The following is a 19287-nucleotide window of genomic DNA, read 5'->3' on the forward strand; positions in this document are numbered from 1 at the left end:
AATGGGAGTAAAATACACAAGTAGCCGCCCTGCTCCCCAGACACCTCCACATTCTGCCCATAAATCATCTCTGCATGGGATTTACATTGTGCTAAAGGGTCTCTTAATGACCTGCCCATGTTTACAGGTAGTTGTCTTGATTGTAGTCTAACGCCAGTGCCGTAAATCAAACTTTTAAAGGGGCCCCTGTCATGTTTAAATGGAGTTACTTACCCATGATTGGTTTTGGTCGTGATATACTGTACACTTGTCAATCATTTGGCAAACTATCAGTCAATCAGGATTTAATATTGTGACTATTTTGTACGTGAGGAAGTAAGCGTAATTTATGTGTGCCGCTCTTGACAGCAGCCTCTCAACAAAGGATGATATTTCACATCCTGCCCCAATGAACCTCTCCAACGTTCTACCTTTTCAGTCATAAACGGGATTAAAGTAAAAAGAAATCAAGTGTACAATTGTTTTGATTAGTCATTTACACAGCACTGTTATCTCACTAATTTTAACAGCTTTGTTTTAAGCAGGTCCAAAGCATTATCATATCAACTAAATATCAAATCAATTTGTGCGACGGTCCTTGACAATGCCAGACATGAGTTTTTGTACCTCAACACTTATACCCCACTTCTCTTTCAGTCAAAATATGGCATTATGGTAGAGACAACTGATGCAAGAGGCCAGCTGACTAAGTAAATAAAGTTCATAGTCTAAACTAAGTTTTCAAATTAATTGAATAAATAGTCATTTGTCTCAAGTATATTTGTTGGAAACCATCTAATATTAATTTAACCTTGAACCACAGCAGATTTGACAATGCAAATCATAAAAACTGAGTAACATGGGATTTAAGAACAGTAGACCTTCGCTTAATGGGGATAAATTCAGCTGCTATTATTTGTCTTAGGTTGGCCCATGGCAAGAATGTGTTTAATTACCTGTAAACTGCACTGCCTCTCCATTTTAAAAACCAGTTAGTAAGACAATTACTCCCAACTTGATAAGCAGCAGAACACAATCACATTTTCCATCTATTGAAATAATTTAGAAAGAGAAGAGAGACAGCAGCGTTTAATTGCTTTAACCTTAATGCAGCTAAAAGAAAATGGCTCACATGTAAACTGCAACCGATATTTGACAGCCTTTTAACCTCCCGACACCCTCACCCCCCTGCTCCACCCCATCCAACCACCTCCCTGCCACCCACCCACTAGAAGAACAACAGGGTTTTGCTTTCTTGCCCTGTGCTGACCCAGTTCTCACTAATTACCCGCAAAGTTTACATCAAAGCCGGGCAAATCTACAGATCTGCTGCAACGTGGCAGGGTAAGGGAAACCAGGACTACCCCTAACCTAGTCACCACCAGCCATCACTGATGTGCGTGTGTGTGTGAGTTTGTGTGGGTGTGTGTGTACATGTAAAGTGGTGTCAGCTAATACAAAAGGCAAGGCGATGAACTTATAAATAGAACAGTCATTGTTTCGACATGGGTAATTTCGGCTGTCGGAGTTTTTCCTGACACTGTTGGCTGTGTGGGTTGGATGAGGGGGAGGAAGGGATGTAGAGGAGTGAGGTCATGAAGTTGGGAGTCAGCTGATGGGACAACACAGCATGCATATATAAATGTAAATATATAAATATGTACACACACACACACACAAATATAAACCCACAGACACACACATCACTAAAGGCATCAAAGCACGAATGAAAATACAAACACAAATGTGCAATAAGTAGGCAAATGAGAGACACTCTCTCTCTCTTTTTCTCCATCTCTCTCTCCGTCACACACACACACACACACACACACACACACACACACATGCAGTTAGGGCAGGGGCAAAGGGGATGGTTTGCTTTCTTATGACACAGGCTATTACTAAATTGAGCTGGCAGGTAATTCTAAGGCAAATAAATGCCAGCGGGTTTAACACAAGGAGAGGTCTTAGGGGTGCCGGCGTGAGCAATGACAGGAATTCTCTCGCCTCTTTTGACAGGAAGCCTATTATTCTCACCACTTTATTTTCCCAGGCCAGTTTTTAAAAATTGATCTCTCCTATAGTATTTCATCCCCCCAAAAAATCAGTCCTTCCTCATCTGAATTATCGCCGCTCCTTGCTCACTTTTGCTTGTCCGGCTCTTCACTCCTAGACTTAATATTTACAGTTGAAGAGAATGTAGGTTTATTCTTTTAAATGCTTCTTTCGACTTCTTTTCAGTTAATTTCAAGGGTACTTAGGTGACCTTTTTACCAGAGCTTTTCCGTACAAAAACCTTGAAGCTAATATCTTGAATTAAGCCTCTGTCTTTAAGAAATCCTCCCTTCAAGTAGGTGAACATATAGCATTATGAAATATACAACAGAGCTCTAATGTTTATATTGTTCAAACTTAGAAAAAAAGAAGAAGAAATACAGCAAAAGATGAAAAGAGACAAAAGGGAAAAAATAAGTACAACTTAAGACAAAACACACTATAAATACACTACTTAAAAAAGCTGTGCTACATCCTCATTATAAGTGCCATCTCAGAGAAGCGTGGTGGGAGTCAGTGCTGACCTTGGTATCCCGTTTGAATATTGTTTTAATGCCGCGGTTGGTAATTGAGGATGCAACGCTAACAGTGGACTCTTTTTCAAAGGGAAAGTTATTTTTCCAGGCAATGGGAATGCAAACAATCATGTCGTGCATTTATTTGTTTGTTTTTCAACCCCACCTCATAATTATCCAACACACTAATTAAAATATGGATTTATAAATAAATCTCCATGATTTTACCTATGACTATATTAACTTAAAAGTTTTCATCACCCTTGCAGAGTTTTAATTTCACACTTGAAAACACAAGTTAAACATTATTTGCAATAATCTTATTAAATTATGTATTTTAAAATGCAAAAGAAATATAAGTGTTTGATGTGTAACTAAAGGCTACTATTAGTATGAAATCAGAGGGTTAGGGTTAATAGATTAAGATTAATAAGTTTTAGTTAAAACATTTAGTTCAAATGCTGTATTATTCAAAATTTATTGGTGTATGAAGTGTATATACTGTGTGAGTATATAAAGTATTTATATAATACATAAACATAAGTGTAATTATATCAAGGATTGAAACTCTTACTATTAATTAGTTTGTCAATCACCTTTGACAACATGAAGTATGTCAACAGAGAAAAGCTAAAATGCGTCTTTGCTTTTGATAAAGATATCCCTCAAACAAGAGCATATTATCCAGAATCACTTACTGTCCCACTACATCCAGTAAACTCCACTCCACTGGGAGAGATGGCCGTTGTTTTAAATTGCGTGTGATGTGCGATACCGCCGACTCTGAATAAGGACGTCAAGGGAATATAGTTCCTGCTTTCTCAAACAATCCAAAATGAAAAACATTTCCCTCCTTAATCTGACCGGTGAGAGGTTTGCCATGTGTATTCTCCTGCACGTGTTCTTGTATGTGTATGCATGCCTGAACAGTTTGTGAGTAGGCAGCAAGGACTGGGTTACAACCAAGGTTCTGTACTGATTTAAGGTTTGTTGATATTGGGCATTTAAATGAAAAATAACCTTTTCTCCTTGTGTACTATATAACAGTTAACACCCCCAAATTATCAGTATACAGAATCCTAGTGGATTTTCACATTAAAATTCTATTCCTTAAATGTCAGAATATTTTTGGATGTGTTGTGTTTAATCCAAAATTCATCCAATCCAATATTCAGGAAAATCTAATTTGCTTATGATTTTAATATAAGGTCTCAACAAGTCAACTTCATTTGCATGTTTTGCTTGTCTTTCTTTCATTTTATCGTTTTAATTTAATTATATTGTTTGTTTATTCCTCCTCATTCAATAGTCCAGTTGGGTCACCTTGTTGAAGCAACTGTTTACCCTAAAATAATTCATAAAAATGAAAACTTTAAAATAACATTGCTGTCTCAGCGGGCAGTCTAAATGCTGTTTAATTGGCTTTTCCACCTTGTTAGCAATGGCATTGTGGGGGAATCCTTGTAATTTCTGAGCATTAAATAAATCACATTGAAAAAAATACTATTGGTATAAAATAGTATTGGCAATAAATCAGCTACTGCAGCTCATTTACAGAAGTATTTTTATCAATCCTCAAAAATCGTGCAAGCCTCAGTTACAACATGGTACAGCAGGAAAAAAGAAATAAGGAGGGGAAGCGAGAAAGGAAAAATCTGGCTTTGAATGGGCCGGTTGTGCAGGTCTAGATGAGTGGACTGGAGATGACTGACTGGGAAACTGGATCCAAGTTGTGCTGTTTTTGTTTCTTCTGCCAAATGAGAAATTAAAATAACTTCTAACTCCTTGGTCTGTAGGGGGTTGTGGGTCATGGTGACAAGTGGTTACACACAATGTGCACACAAGCACGCGCGCACACACACACACACACACACACCCACACACCCACACACACACACACACACACACACACACACACACACATTTACAATAACAATGAGGGCATTACATAAAAAATTCAAGCTGGTTTTCACAAGATTGGAAGTACAGGATCACACACGGACACAGACACACAAACCCCACCATCACTTCTTGCTAAGAACAAGTCAGCCAAAATTGCTTTTCATCCACTGGTTTGTTCTCTGCTTTTGCTCTCAGTTTATTCTTATCTGGCCAATTCAACAGTGAATGCTCTCTAATTCTATATTGGACAGTATGGGGTTACAGTTAAAGTAAAGGTTGAAATTATGATTTGTAGAGGAAATATTTTTGATGCACCAGCTTTTTAGGACACATGAACCACACTGCTATGAGACAGCAGCAATACCAAATCACACCTGATTAATAAGCGACAGTGTTAGCCAAACAGAGACCCCAATATGGATACACTTACATGTGATTTATTTAGTTTTCTAGTACAACAACAAGTATGGAGATGGCTTTACTCCGGCTTTTACATGAGCCTCGAAACTGCAGGTTGACTCAAGGTAATATTAAGGGGCACACTTTCTCCCACTTATAGTTTATGGCAAAGTTTTCACTCCTGCCTACCACCTGTTAAGGCCTAAATACCTAAATAAGAGCTCCCCGTAAAAATCATCAGGCCTCATTCACAGATGTTTTGTTATTTTTACTCTGTTCGCAAAAACCTAGGAACAGAAGAATAAAAAAAAATTGTGAAACATGTACAGATCACTGACTTCTTCTTTCACATGTGTAAATCTTTTGGAATCAAGATTGATCTTGAAAATGGAGGCATGTCATTAGCATTTGTAAATGCATCATTAGCATAAGTAAACACCCACAAAATCTAATTTAAGGGCAGCAATCAGGGGTGTATAAAAACCAACTATGTGGAAATGTATCTCATAGAACACTTGTCCTTTTACTTATACTCACTATATATTTTATAAGTGACTGCAAGCTTTTTAAAAATACAGTTGATAATTTGGTCTTATATGTTATTTCCATGCTTACAAGTATTGAATGAATCCCATAATTAGAAAATAAGCATAATTAAAATAAAATTTGTGGATATGAACTTTTTATGAATGAGGCCCTCTGTGAGGTCTGGCATGCTTACATGCCATTGGGTGGAGATTTCTTCACCTTGAGGGGGCACATCTTCGAAGTGGGAATAGTTATGGGTTGTGGAAGGCTGATGGTGATACGTTAACTTAGTTTCAAGCCAAGTGGACCAACAATTGATCAAGTTACCAACGACCTGACTGTGAAGTTTAGGTCTGTCAGGAGGTCTTTAAACCACAGTGACATCACAAAAAAAATGTCTCACATGCAGAACAAAAACTTTGGCAACACATTTTGTTAGTTTTTAACTACAATGTGGTCTAAATCACATATTTTGAGTGGAAGTAAAAGGATATCACAATATGATCATCATTATACACGTCCACTGTAAATCAGTTAACAATAATATCAAATGTTAAATATTAAACAGTCAATGAAAATCAATGATGAACTAAATGTGTAAAGATCTAATTTTATCTCGGATTTTACACAGTTTTTTCCTGCTGTGGTCAGTGATATCAGAGTTGATTAACATAACTGGCTTTTATGTAATATTTCATAAAAGGCTGACAAACTACTGGTTGTACATCAGCCTCAGCTTACCTTTATCTGGCAGTGATAATGCCATGTTTTGTACATTAAGCTCAACTGAGAATAGAACCACTGACTCCTGTAGTACAAATACAATTTTGTAGTAATTGAGCTGCAGGACCGACAAAAAAGAAAAATCCCCCCTTCTCAAACAATCACTTCAGATGCTGTAAAAGCACTGCTTACCCACACAACAAATCTCCCATATGGCAAAAATCAATAAGAAGAGCAACACTCTATTGATCATATCTATATCTTGGATACACTCTGATGTCATGCTCCACTAGCCAAGTGTGTGAGTGTGTTTATGGAAGTAAGGGCGTGCTGCATTTGTTTCAATGGAAACAATATTCATTTGAAGCCTTTAGCTGTCTTAAAACTATGCCTCAGGTAAAAGACTATTTTTCCAGTCAATTTTTCTTTGCATAATTGGGTGTCTAATACAGCTTTGGATGTTCTGGTGTGAATCAGTGCATTATTTGAATCCCCAACATTCAACTTAACAAATAAAAGACAGTTTGTACATTTTCAGAGGTGGGACTTTCAGTACTTTTTATCTGAAAAAGTCGTATGTAAACCTGAAAGAGAGCTGTTCTTTCACAATACGTTACCATTTCAAGCTGGTGACATCAGGAGGTGAGGTCAGCACTGTGTACCATTTTCTTTTGAAATTACAAACTACTAAACTAATATACAATTACTGCATTATTCATAGACATACAGTATTTCTTTCCTAAAGTCAGATTTAACCCTGAGTGAAATGATAAATTTCACTTCCAAAGCTTTACTGAATGCCTGTAAAATCTCATTACCACACGCCAGTCTGTTCATTTCATAAGAAAAGCGAAAACATTGTTGTCATCAGTTTCTGTGATATAAAAGACCTTAATACGATATGAATGAAATTGCTCAGATAAATTCGCTCATTGATTTCTCTATATTTCCACACTGTAATGACAAGGTACAGGGTTGCCCTCCACAGGCAGCAAACAGACATAACAGAAATAAGGTTACATTCTTGACAAATAAATTGCCTGCAAAGTTATCAAAAAAAAATCACAGGGACTCACTTGCACTCTCAAGAACTTGTGGTAGACGATCGTTACCCTAACATTTTCTTTCCAACTCCCTAACTTCCTTCACCTCTCTACTTTGTTTTCTCCCTCTCCTCCTTTCTCTCCCCCCCACCACCTCCCTCTGCAGCTCAAAGTTATTGATAGTTTAAAGTTATGGGCTAATAATAAGATGGACACTGCATGGCCGGGAGCCTATTATACCCAGGTAATGGATAGTGCGGGGTTTTTGAATGACATTGCCCAGAGATTGGATGACGAAGGGTGGAGCGATTTATGAGCTACCCAAAGAGCCCCCCGCCCCCCTTCTCTCTCTTAGACACACACACACACACACACACACACACACACACACACACACACACACACACACACATACACCATTCCATGCTATTTATCTCCAGCTTGATAAGGAAGCAGATGAAGCATGCCTGTATTTATGGTGAAGATGTTCATAAAAACTACTGGCTCAGGGTAAGAAGTTAGAAGCGACTCAGGGGAACAGCATATCCACTCAAAACTCCGTACTGTAGTGTGATTTTTCAACCATTGGCATTTTGAAGCATCTTTAAAACACATTAATTTCAAAGACGCATGGATGGCGTTGACAAATTCAGTGAAGTCCTTATTTCATGCCTTCCTGATGAACACAGTTGTTGTTGTTGTTGTTTGACTTTTCAATGTTACTGCTTTGATGAAAACTGAGTTTGGTGAAAATCCTTAAACATCAAAATAACATGTCTCTGTAGCTGCACAAACCAAAGATGCAAATAAGGTGCATCAAAATGCAGACTAAGAAAAAAGTAAACATTCTAATTTGACTTCTTGTTTTGTCAAAGCCAAACATTTAACAACTTCTACACATCAGTGATGGTGAAGTGTAATCTACCTAACAGATATAGATATGGGATGCTACTTTCACTCAAACTGAGCATCGTCTGCCATCAGTTAATAAAAAACAAGTATAAAATCAAAAGCCCTCGTTGCTGAGGTCAGTGCAGCCGACATCCATTTATGCCAGGTCTACAATATGTTTGCCCAAAATGGCCTGCTCAGGTCTCTATTGAGAGAACTAACAGCAACAGTAACAGAGACACTCCAGACAGTGTTGTCAGGATGGAGGGAAAGAGGAGCAGGGAGGACATGAGGGAGTGCAATGAAAAAGGCTTGTCAACATTATCTGTTTTATTGATTTAACAGTAAAGGCTTGCCGCTTAAGCTTTATGTTGCTTTGGCTGGCCCCATTGAAAATACAACAGCCGCAAATAAAAAACGATTTCCTAAAAAACTTGAGCGTTTTTATTTATTTTTATCTCCTGCCTACCAGCTCAGGTTTTGCATGCATCATTGTTAAGGTTTCACACATTTCATCATCTTTATGAGTAGCCATTATGGAGGGACTATGTTCAACCGTGCTCTTCTTCCCAAAGGGATCAATGGTATTGAAGAGGGCAAGACTTTCTTCTACAGGACAACAGTGGTCTATTGTAATGCAGGGTCTGATTAACATATTGGATCATTAAGGATGAGGAAAAAATGGCCCATGTTAAAACAAGACTAAGAGTCTACAGCCCCAGCAATGCTTTGAGCTAAATGCTCACATCAGCATGCTAACATGCTCACAATGATAATGCTAGTATGTTGATATCTAGTAGGTCTAATGTCTACAATCTCAGTGGCGTGTTAGCATGCTTACATTTGCTAATTAGCACGAATCACAAATTTCAGCTGAGGCTGATTGGAATGTCACATCAACCAAAGTATTGGACCAACTAGATGGATGAAACTAGCTAGATGGAAGGTTAAGGACGGTTTTACAGTTCATCCTCTGGGAACCAGGAATATCTGTATCAAATTTCGCTGCAACCCATCCAATAGGTGTTAAGATATATTAATTTAAAAAAAGTCAGTGGATCACCAAAGTCATTTGAATTCATCCTCTGGGGATCATGTATATCTGTACAAAATTTGATGTTAATCCATCAAGTAGATGCTGAGATATTTCACTGAATGAAAGGAGTTTTGCCTCCTGGTGGTGCCAGAGGAAATGTCAGAGGATCACCAAAATCATTAATATTTATCTTCCTACCTTGACTGTTTGTAGGATATTTCATGCCAATTCATCAAATACTTGTCAAGATATTTCACTCTGAACCACAAATGTCAACCTCATGTTGGTGCAAGAGGAAACATCAGATGGTCAAAAATCAGTAGGCTTCATCCAGATGTTAAACAAAATGTCTGCTAAAGCAAAGAAGTTTGTATTCTCACCCATTTAAATTTTTTTTTTTCTTTTTCTGTAATTAGAAGCCCTCCTGTCACTATCATGGCTGAACAGGCAAAGAAAAGAAATGTGTAGTGTCACTACACCCCATGCAGACAAGAGAGCAGTGGGGTCAACACAGTGTGTCATTGGAGCAGCTTGGAGCCTGGTAGGGTTCTTATTGTGTCCTGACCTGTTGAGGCTTATTAAAGACACACTATGTAGCTCTATTATGCCAGAGCAGCTGGTTATTACCAGGGGCCTCCTACAACTACCCAGAAACCGAGACAACACAAACAGACGCACACACAATACACATGTTAAATGATGTGGGTTATTTTATCTATTTAAGGAATTTGTTGGCATTTTCGCATGCAAAAGAGGTATTTTCTTAAAATGGGCTTGTAAATGTTACTGAGAATAGATGTTTGAGGGCTAGGTCTTAAAAGGAGGCGTCAGTTGCAAACTTTTGCCTCACTCAAGGTTTTGGCAACAGTGGCATCACTGCTGAATGCCACTTTATCTATCACATGAGTAAAACAAAATAAATGCCACCAGCAATATAATGGAAAATGGGTTTTTTTGGCTAAAAAAAGTCAATGACTGTGCGTATTATTATTGTTTGACCCAATATCAAAATCGCCATACACATCTCCACAAATACAACTGTATCTTATATAAGCACATCATCTGCATTTTGCTGTATTGTTGTGATAGTGTGATTGGCTCAGCATATTCTAAAAAGGGATGAGAAAAGTGATGTGACTAACAGGATAAGAGAAGAAAATGATTAATCAACACACCTGTTTTCCGTTGTTACAATTAAGCCAAGAGAGTCAAACAGAATGGCAGAAAGACAGATGAACAGACAGGTAACAGACCAAGAGAGGTAGGCAGATAAAAAGACTGCTGACAGACAGGTGGACAGCTGAACAAACAGAGACTCACTCAGATAGACAGATATATGAAACAGAATACAAATCAATGTGATGCGTTAACATGTGAAGCAGTGAAGTTGTATAATAAGAGCCCAGAAAAACCTTCTGTATTAATTACGGTCGACATGGAAAAAATATAATTAGACATGAGTGGAAACAGAAACTATTTATGGCAACCGAGGGGCCTCGCTTAATGATCAGACTGCAGCTAAAACCTCTAATTGAGCTGTATATTTAACGAGAAAATCAATAGATACAGCTGATTAAAAAATGACTACAAATCGCAGCGGCGGATCTCTACATGCTGGGGAAGCTGGGTAATGTGGGGCCGCCTGCCGCAGTCAGAGAATTACATGATTTCACCCTCACCATCTCCCTCATCTCTGCAGTGCAGTGGGAAATGAGGCTACACAGGTATCACTCTTTTCCACGTGAACCAATATTTCTCAAAGTTGTGACCATTTTCAAATGGAGCTGTGATGCCCACAGATATACTACGTGTGACAAAACGACCCGTTGAAATTCAGCACTAAAAGCATAAAATCAACACTGATAAGCCACAAATAACAACAACAATGCTGACCTCTGAATACATTAAGCAGAAATAATCAAACAAACAATACAAATGAACTTTCCTTGTTAAAATGAAGCACCTGCTTAACACAAGTCAGACCAAGGCTCTTTTTTTCCACCTTTCTGCCTCAGCCTTGTCACTGACAAATAAAAACCTTGACAGTCTGTGTACCCTAACCACGAGAGAAGGGCAGAATTACAATGCATAATGGAAAACCTTTCTGTTTCTCATTGAAGACAAAAAATGCAGTTTAAAGTCTATAAACTGTTGAAGTTTCTCACAAGTTTTAGCTGTGGAATTATTTTGTCTTACATTTTTTCAGATGAATGGCTGTTTTGAAGAATGTCTAGGCAGCAAAATTCAAGTTGTATTTCTGTTACCAATAGTGGTCCATCTGAGAGAGACTGATGCATGCTTGGATTCATGTATTTCAAAAGCCCAGTCAGTCATTTTTGACAATATAAAAAGTAAAATTAACATTTGTAAAAATACAATACACACACACACACACACATATATATACTGTGCCCTTAAATATAAGCTTTTATTTTTTTATTTTTTCCTGCATTTCTCTGTGGTCAGGTAAACAACTTGTATGGCAAAAAAATCAATCTTTCACATGATGAGCTAAAATGATTTTGCCTTTGTTTGACCATCTTGTAGAGGTTTACAACTTTCGAGGCGGCACAGTAGTCCCTCAATGTTGTTTTTAAATGTGAATATTGTTAAGTTTCTCAATGATGGCAACATCTGTGTGTGTGTGTGTGTGTATACCTGCAGGGAGTTGAGGAGGATGAAGATGTAGGCCATGACAATGGAGAAAGGCACCAAGACGCCACACAGCCATGTCAATCCGAGGATGGGCAGCAACACCAACACTGCTTTCACTGCAGCCCTGTGCCCACATACACATACACACACAAATTACAGCACAAAAATGTAAGAACATACACATGCATATTGGCAAACATGCAAACACACACACATAAAATTGTAATCAAGCACACACCATAAAGACTCTGAACTGGCTGACTAGGCTGAACTTAAGATAAAAATAATTGAAGTATTCCCTAGAAATTCTCCTTCCTCCCTGATCGTCCTGAGCTCAATTCTGGGTTTCTCAACTTTTCAGTTCTTTTTGGACAAAACTGAGCGGCTTTGGCAGGCTGGTTGTTCCATATACAACACTGTGCGGCTGGGAAGGCTCATGGGGTGACAACTTCCCACCTTAAATCCGCTTTAATTCTGTTTAGAGTGGAATTATCTTCCCGCTCAGGTGACCGCCAAACCACACCAGCTGTGTGTGTGTTCGTGTGCGTGTGACATGGCGGGCGGCGAGCCCTAGTTTATTCAGCGGAGGTATGTGTTTGAGTTTCCGCTATGGCTGCCACCCAGGGGTGCCAAATGGTTCAAGGCCTGCTTTGAAAACCTTCATAAAGCACCTTCTGTGAGCCCCAGAGGGCTGAGGTGGTGAAAAAAACATATACACTTTAACATGATTTTCACTGATAGGATCCTATACAAGCCTGCTGTGGGAAATCTACTGGATCACACGCAGCAGAGTTTCACTGATGAGTGAACATCAGCACCAAAAAAGTAAGTTTAGCCACGGCTCAGGTCTAGGCTATCTGATCAATAACATGCAGTTATATAGGCTGATTTAATTACATTTTCATTACTGGTTTGCGACAGACATAGAAAAAAAGCAAGCAAACACATGTATTGTGTGAATTCATATGGAGCTACAGAGGTTACATATTACATATATCTATCTTTTTATTTTCCATTATCATTCAGCCACAGGCAGCAACAATTAATAGATAATTAAATAATATACATACAAATTTTAAATAAAAATGTATATATTCTTGCATCCCACCATTGCAAGGGATAAGAAATTTGTCCATCCAAATATTTTAGAGATAATTTTGGAATATCAATATTTGAATTAGGTTTGAACAAGATGATTTTGCCACAGCTTTCAGATCTAACATTACTACTACTGCAGAAATTCAGTGTAAGGATAAGACCCTCCAATAAATAAACTGTTTTGATTAATTCTATGATATTTACACAATGTTTCAGAAATAATACTGTGTCAAAACATTGGAACTAAATGAATTAACAGGTCAACAAAACATTTTAAATTTAAAAAAGCCAATACTGACCCAACACATCAGAAAACTATCTGAATAATTTCTGTATCTTGTCAACACTGAAAGATACTACAACACTAAGACCTGAGATATTTAAAGCAATACGAGTGGTTGAAGCTTGAAGCCTTTTACATGAAAAGCACTAATGCAATCCATTCAAATTGCATCCTATCTTGTTTGATAAATGAGGCTTGCGGTTTTAAAATGACAAGTCCAATATAAAATCTTCCAGCTTGTCTGTTTCAAGGCCTGTGGCTCGGGTGAATAATACTAAAAAAAAGAAGACAAATGGCGCCTCCTTGTGGTTTGTACCTGATTTGCTCATAGGTTTGCTCCACAGGACTGGTGCCCATGGCCAACATGATGGACCTTCTCTTGGCTGTGGAGATGGTGATGACCACCACCCTGGTCAGTACCATGATATTCACCTGAAAAAATGGAAGGATACAGATATGAGAGGAGACATAGGTAGGAGATGAGAGAGTAAAACAAATGCACACCAAAACAGAGAGAAATACATGTTGACATATCTATGGGTAGGAAACTGTAGGAGAGGAAAGGAAAGCTTATGCAACATCAATAGGAAACAAAACACTGTTTCCTGTTTTACTGATATAAGCTTCAATAGTCAAACCTAATATGGAGCACTACAGGACTACAAGTACACAATGGATGAATACACCTTGTATTTTGTATTTTAACCATATGACATGATTAGGATTTAATTTTCTGACCATGATGATGAAGATGACGGGCCCAGCGAAGCCCCAGATAATGCCATTCTGGACACTGAGCCAACAGTAGCCGTCGGCCGAGTATTTGCCTGAGGCTGATGCCAGCGTGATGGTGACTATCAGCACCGGCAGGCCTGCAGGAAGGAAGGGTAAAAAAAAGCAAAGCAGAGGAGGAAGAGAATAAAAGGGAGGAATAAAAGTAGCAAGATATAGATAATCAGGAAGAGGAAGGCACAATGGCAAGAGAGGAGAAAAATTGAGCTACATTAAGACACCATTGTGGTGAAAATGGTCACAAACCAATCAATTTTAGATTCAGAGAAGTATTATTTCATGCTTCCCACAACTATGGTGTATAAAATAAATTTAAATCGTCAGATTTATGTCAATCAAAAATTAAATCAAAAACAATTGGGGAATCTGACTCTCTGTGGGGTGCAAATACCTGATTACATAATATCCTTTATCATTAGATTAACATGGACATTCACTGCACATGTGTGAAGAGAGTTAAGCTGCTGTACCCCAGCCGATGAGATAGTAATACTTCATGTGTCGGTCCTCGCTTAGGTTGACTGCGACCACCTTGCTCCAGAGCAGCAGACCCTCCACCAGCATCCAGCTAAATGCTGCCATAAAGAAGAGATGAAGCAGTGCCGCCACAAGTGTACATGCCACCTACAAACACACCAACAGAGGCATGCAGACAGATACAAGTTACATTTCAAGCATTCATGTTAGGCTCCTGAGTGACACAACTTAACAGTAAAAGGTAGAATTAACTTCCCATGTCACAAACATACCAAGTAATCAAGTCTCTTTTATGGTACTGGTTATGAGGGAGGACTCTTGATTTACCAATGTTCACATAATTTGCAAGGGTCGGTTTTGTGTGGAATATTTCCTCCAAAAATCCAATCCACATTTGCACTGGAATAGTTGTGGTGACCAAAACGTAGTTTAGCTGACGGCCAGTATATTCTATAGAAATTTCAAATATGCATCTAGGATCTACACGTTATTACTTGCCTGACACAATATTAAACTAGAAGAATTGTGAAGCATTTCACTTTTCAATTGCCATCAAAAGATAGGAGTGGCTTCTGTCCTAACACACACACACACACATAAAATGTCAGGAGGTTAAATAACTATATGTTGTTGAAGGATTGTTTAAGGGCAGCTCATGATCGTGGCTGATGAATGAGGTGGACGTGGTCCCCAATATATAATTTACATCACTTACAATCCCAAACGTACTGTTTGTTGATTCATGCTTTTAGGAAATGTATACTATGGTAGGGAAATGTCCATCTCCAAATCTTATTTATAATGTAACAGATTTTACAGTATGTTTATTCTAATCTGACATCATTATATTAACATATATAAAAAAGCAAGAAATTGTGAGGAAAAAAGTGAACAAATAGCGTAGGTCTAATGATAAGAAAGACCATACAATACCTATTATATAGCATAAAAATCTCTGCATGTACCAAATATGTCAAGCAACATCAATATATCAATATATATCCAATATATCCATCCTTAGAAAAACACTGAAGCCATCCAGAGTAATTCATTGTAAATAGCTCTTGATTGGCCCAAACCATGTTAAAAACCATGTGAAAATCTGAAACATTATCTTCCTTATGGTCAGTCATATATATATACATATACACACATATGAAACCATTTGATGAATTTCCAACAAGCGGCCATCTGCCCCCAGGGATAAAGCCCACCCTGACATGACCTGAAGTCAAAGGACCAGGGGTCAAATCAACTACAGGCCATTGGGTGACTACTGAGAAACTGAACCATGGGTTTTAGCTGATGGATAAGACATTAGTGGCCACTTATGTAACATCCAATGCCAAAGCATTTGTTTGACTAGAAACACGTATGGATTTGGATTTCAAGTCTCTTTAAGGAAGCAGCACAGTGCTGCGGGTTAACATGTAAATGTATAGAAAGGTAGACAATAGCTTAACAGCCATTTCAAATTTCATTGTCTAGCCAAAGAAAGCTTGAGCTGTACATGCCATGGATAGTGCAAACGTGGCTATTGAGAGGATATTAATATTTAAAACTTAAATCTTGATTTCTATTACCTGAGTTTATCTTATTCTAGTACATTCCAGTATAACAACATTTTGCTTAAAAGAAAATTGCTTCCTTGTATACATCGTGTACGAAATAGGTATCTTTTGTTAAGTTGCTCCCATTTTCAACTTCCAACTTGACTCTCGACCTATTTTTCATGCATAAATTGACAGAATCTAACATACTGCCATTGACCTTCATTCATCCCGTCTGCCCCTTGGTAAAACAACATTAAATCCCATGTATTGGTAAATAAAATCTCATGTTTCAGTTGTCTGCCTGTACCTTGTTGTGAATGGCTGAGCCGCTGCAGAGCAGAATCACCTGGGCGCAGATCAGAGCGATGAACAGGTTCTTATGGATGGACGTCCTGTCGGATTTGGGGATACTATGGATATATACAAGGATAACTTCAAATGTTTTGACAGCGCATGTCTTAAAATAAGATATGGTTAGAAGTGACAGTATTACAACACAGTGATAACAAAAATGTTCGCAAATAAATGGTATAGTAGATCATTTTGGTAACTTAACATAGTAATGCAAGCTATGCAAGCGGCCAATTGAGGTTGAAAATGAAAACAATCTAATGAAAAGGGCTTAGGCCTATCCTTTATACAGCAGACATTTAGGACATTTTACACTCAATTTATCTGAGCTGTATTCATTCTCAGCTATGCTTTGAGCTGAGTGTTATTAGCATGTTAGCAAACATTACTTTCTGGCTAGGCCGACAATAATTCAGTTAGTTCATTATATAATCATATACATATTCAGAGGTATTCTGTCATAAACTGAAGTAATAGACAAGTGTTCATTTTGTAGTGCTGGTGGCTGCTAGTCCTACAAAAGTGATAGGATCACAAAATAGGATGCATCCTCTGGCAACCATGACTGTCAGTTGTCAAGATATTTGATTCTGACTAAAAATCAGTAATATCCAAGGCTATAAAATGACCCAACTCTGATTATCTTTGAGTGCTTTGAATCAGTTTATAGATTTTACGTTTTTCATTTATTAACATGTCACTAAACTGTTTCAAGTGCTACATTTAGAAACAATAAGAGCTAGGCGTTTCAATTGGTTTTCCCAGAATGTTTTATTGCTGGGCTGATTGTGTTTTCCCATACATAGGCCTTGGGTTGCCCGCCCAGGTAGATAAAATCTGAATACTATTTTTTTTTTACAATTGTCATTTCATAATGCAGACAGACCAGCAGACTTCAAACTGAATGTTGACATTGCTCAACTGAAGTCGCAGTATATATACGCCTCATGTACCAGATAATCTTACATTAGCTACATCATCTCTGGAAACAAACACATACTTTAGATGGCATCAATGGGTTAAATATTTCCATTTCAGGGTGATACATAGCATATATGAAACAGCCAGCTGAATCTGGTTTAGAGAGGTAAATGAACTGAAGAGCCTCTCATTACCTCCTGATGGGTTCAGCCTATTTAGACTCATTTCATATCTGCATCACTGCTTGTGACCACCATCATTTCATGGTGTGATTATGCATGCATCTATGGACATTTGTACCTCTACTTTGTGTGTGTGTGTGTGATGTGATGTGATGTGTGTGTATCTAAGTACACAAATGCATGTACATCATACACCAGCATGTGTGTGAAATGCATGGCTGCACTCTCAGATTTCAGGACAGTCATAAATCGTCAGGGCAGCTCCTCTCCAGCTGGTTGTGATCCCTCAGTGACCCTAATGTTAATTAACGGCTGCGAAAATGCCGCCATAAACCTTCAGAGTGGACTCACATGTAGACCACAGTAATTACTGGATTAGCACTAGTCAATACTCATAGCAGCCTTAGGAACAGATGCACGAGCAACACAGTGCCAATAAGTTGTCTCTCTCTTTTTTGTGTATGTAAGAGAATGTCACATCAAATCCCATGAGGAGATCTGACGGTGGAATGTAACTTTGTTAGCAGCATATATACCTTATAAAACATGACCTCATCCAAATTGGTAGGGTGCAAGGTTAATTTCAGCATACAGTACGAAAACCACTTCAAAAGTGGTTTACACATGCAAACAAAATGCAATGTATTCACATCATGGGTGGCAGCGAGAGCAAATTTCCCAAGTGAATAAACTAACTGGAAAGTCCTAAATTGATCAATGTAAAGCCCTTACCTTGCACAAAGTCAAACAGTTGATCAGATATTCCACATAAATATGCCTATATGTTATTAGAGTCACATTGTTATTATTACTGATATCAGTTAAACAGACAGAAACCAGGCAGCTAGGTTGGCATTGTAGGTAAGCGGGACAGGAAAATCAGCTACTCACTCCAGCACAGTGAACAGCATCAAGGTCACCACCAGCGCACACAGAGACGCTCCAGAGCCGATAAATGTCAGCTTGGTCAAAATAAGCTCTTCCTCAGGACTCCACTGGGACAGGGGGGAAAGGTAGTTTTGTGAGGGAGAGAGAGTGAAAGAGAGGGAGAGGAGAATGTAAACAAAACATCACAGGTTTGATCCATCTGATGCCTTCTCAAAGTCATTGAATTCCTACATCATAGCTGAATGCCAGAAATGTAAATTTAATAAATCTACCTTTTATGTACTTTGCATAGACAGAAAGAGCAGTTCTACCAATGAATTTTTCAAAAGATAGGCCCAATGAGAGTGACACCTGTAGGTTAATATATTGTACTACAATTTTGGAGATCAAAGATCACGATATGGATTAAGATTTCAGCAATATTTAGGTTTAGATGTAAATCATTGTAATCATTTCTGTCACAAGACGGAAAAAACAACTATCACATATGATCAATATGACATAAATTCTGAAATTACACCACACCACTCATAACCTTAATCACAACATACAGTATCTCATGAGTTACCTTCGACTCCAGGTAATTCATCAGCACTGCAAAATTGGTGGTGTGGTTACATAGACAGGAAGTGACACCAGAGCTGGCTAAGGTCACCCTGCAACCATCACTGGACCAGCTTTTGGTATGAGTATGCCTATACAGCACAATACACAAGCACAGACACATTCAAACATACACTCATAAATTAGTTTCAGCATGCAGAGACATTTAGTAATAAACCTGAATAATTAAATATATACAAGGGTTTCATATCCATCTGTCTGTCTGAGAATATCTAATTTTGGAATGAAACACGTCATATGTACATTTATTATCTTCGATTGCTGTGTTGTGATTAAGATATACAGCATTAAGTGAAATATAACCTCTTCATCATTTACCCAACAGCCTCAATATCTATCATAACTGTCGGCTCCCTGTTTCCCCTGCGTTCCCAGTGTCCCAGTGTTTTGGA

General features: G+C 38.2%; 1 protein-coding gene across 1 annotated transcript in view; it reads right to left on the bottom strand.

Annotated features, from left to right (window-relative positions):
* The window catches only part of LOC139288256 (adhesion G protein-coupled receptor D2), an 83837-nt gene that overhangs the window by 55398 nt on the left and 9152 nt on the right, over positions 1-19287 (bottom strand). Inside the window, exons 13-19 of the mRNA XM_070909532.1 lie at positions 18840-18966; positions 18275-18378; positions 16237-16339; positions 14370-14523; positions 13846-13979; positions 13424-13539; positions 11730-11850 (exon numbers count right to left, since the gene is read on the bottom strand). Of these exons, the coding sequence (XP_070765633.1) occupies positions 11730-11850; positions 13424-13539; positions 13846-13979; positions 14370-14523; positions 16237-16339; positions 18275-18378; positions 18840-18966 (859 nt within the window). The remainder of the gene's footprint in view (positions 1-11729; positions 11851-13423; positions 13540-13845; positions 13980-14369; positions 14524-16236; positions 16340-18274; positions 18379-18839; positions 18967-19287) is intronic.

The sequence above is a fragment of the Enoplosus armatus genome, chromosome 7 (genome assembly GCF_043641665.1).
Source record: "Enoplosus armatus isolate fEnoArm2 chromosome 7, fEnoArm2.hap1, whole genome shotgun sequence".
Classification (NCBI taxonomy): domain Eukaryota; kingdom Metazoa; phylum Chordata; class Actinopteri; order Centrarchiformes; family Enoplosidae; genus Enoplosus; species Enoplosus armatus.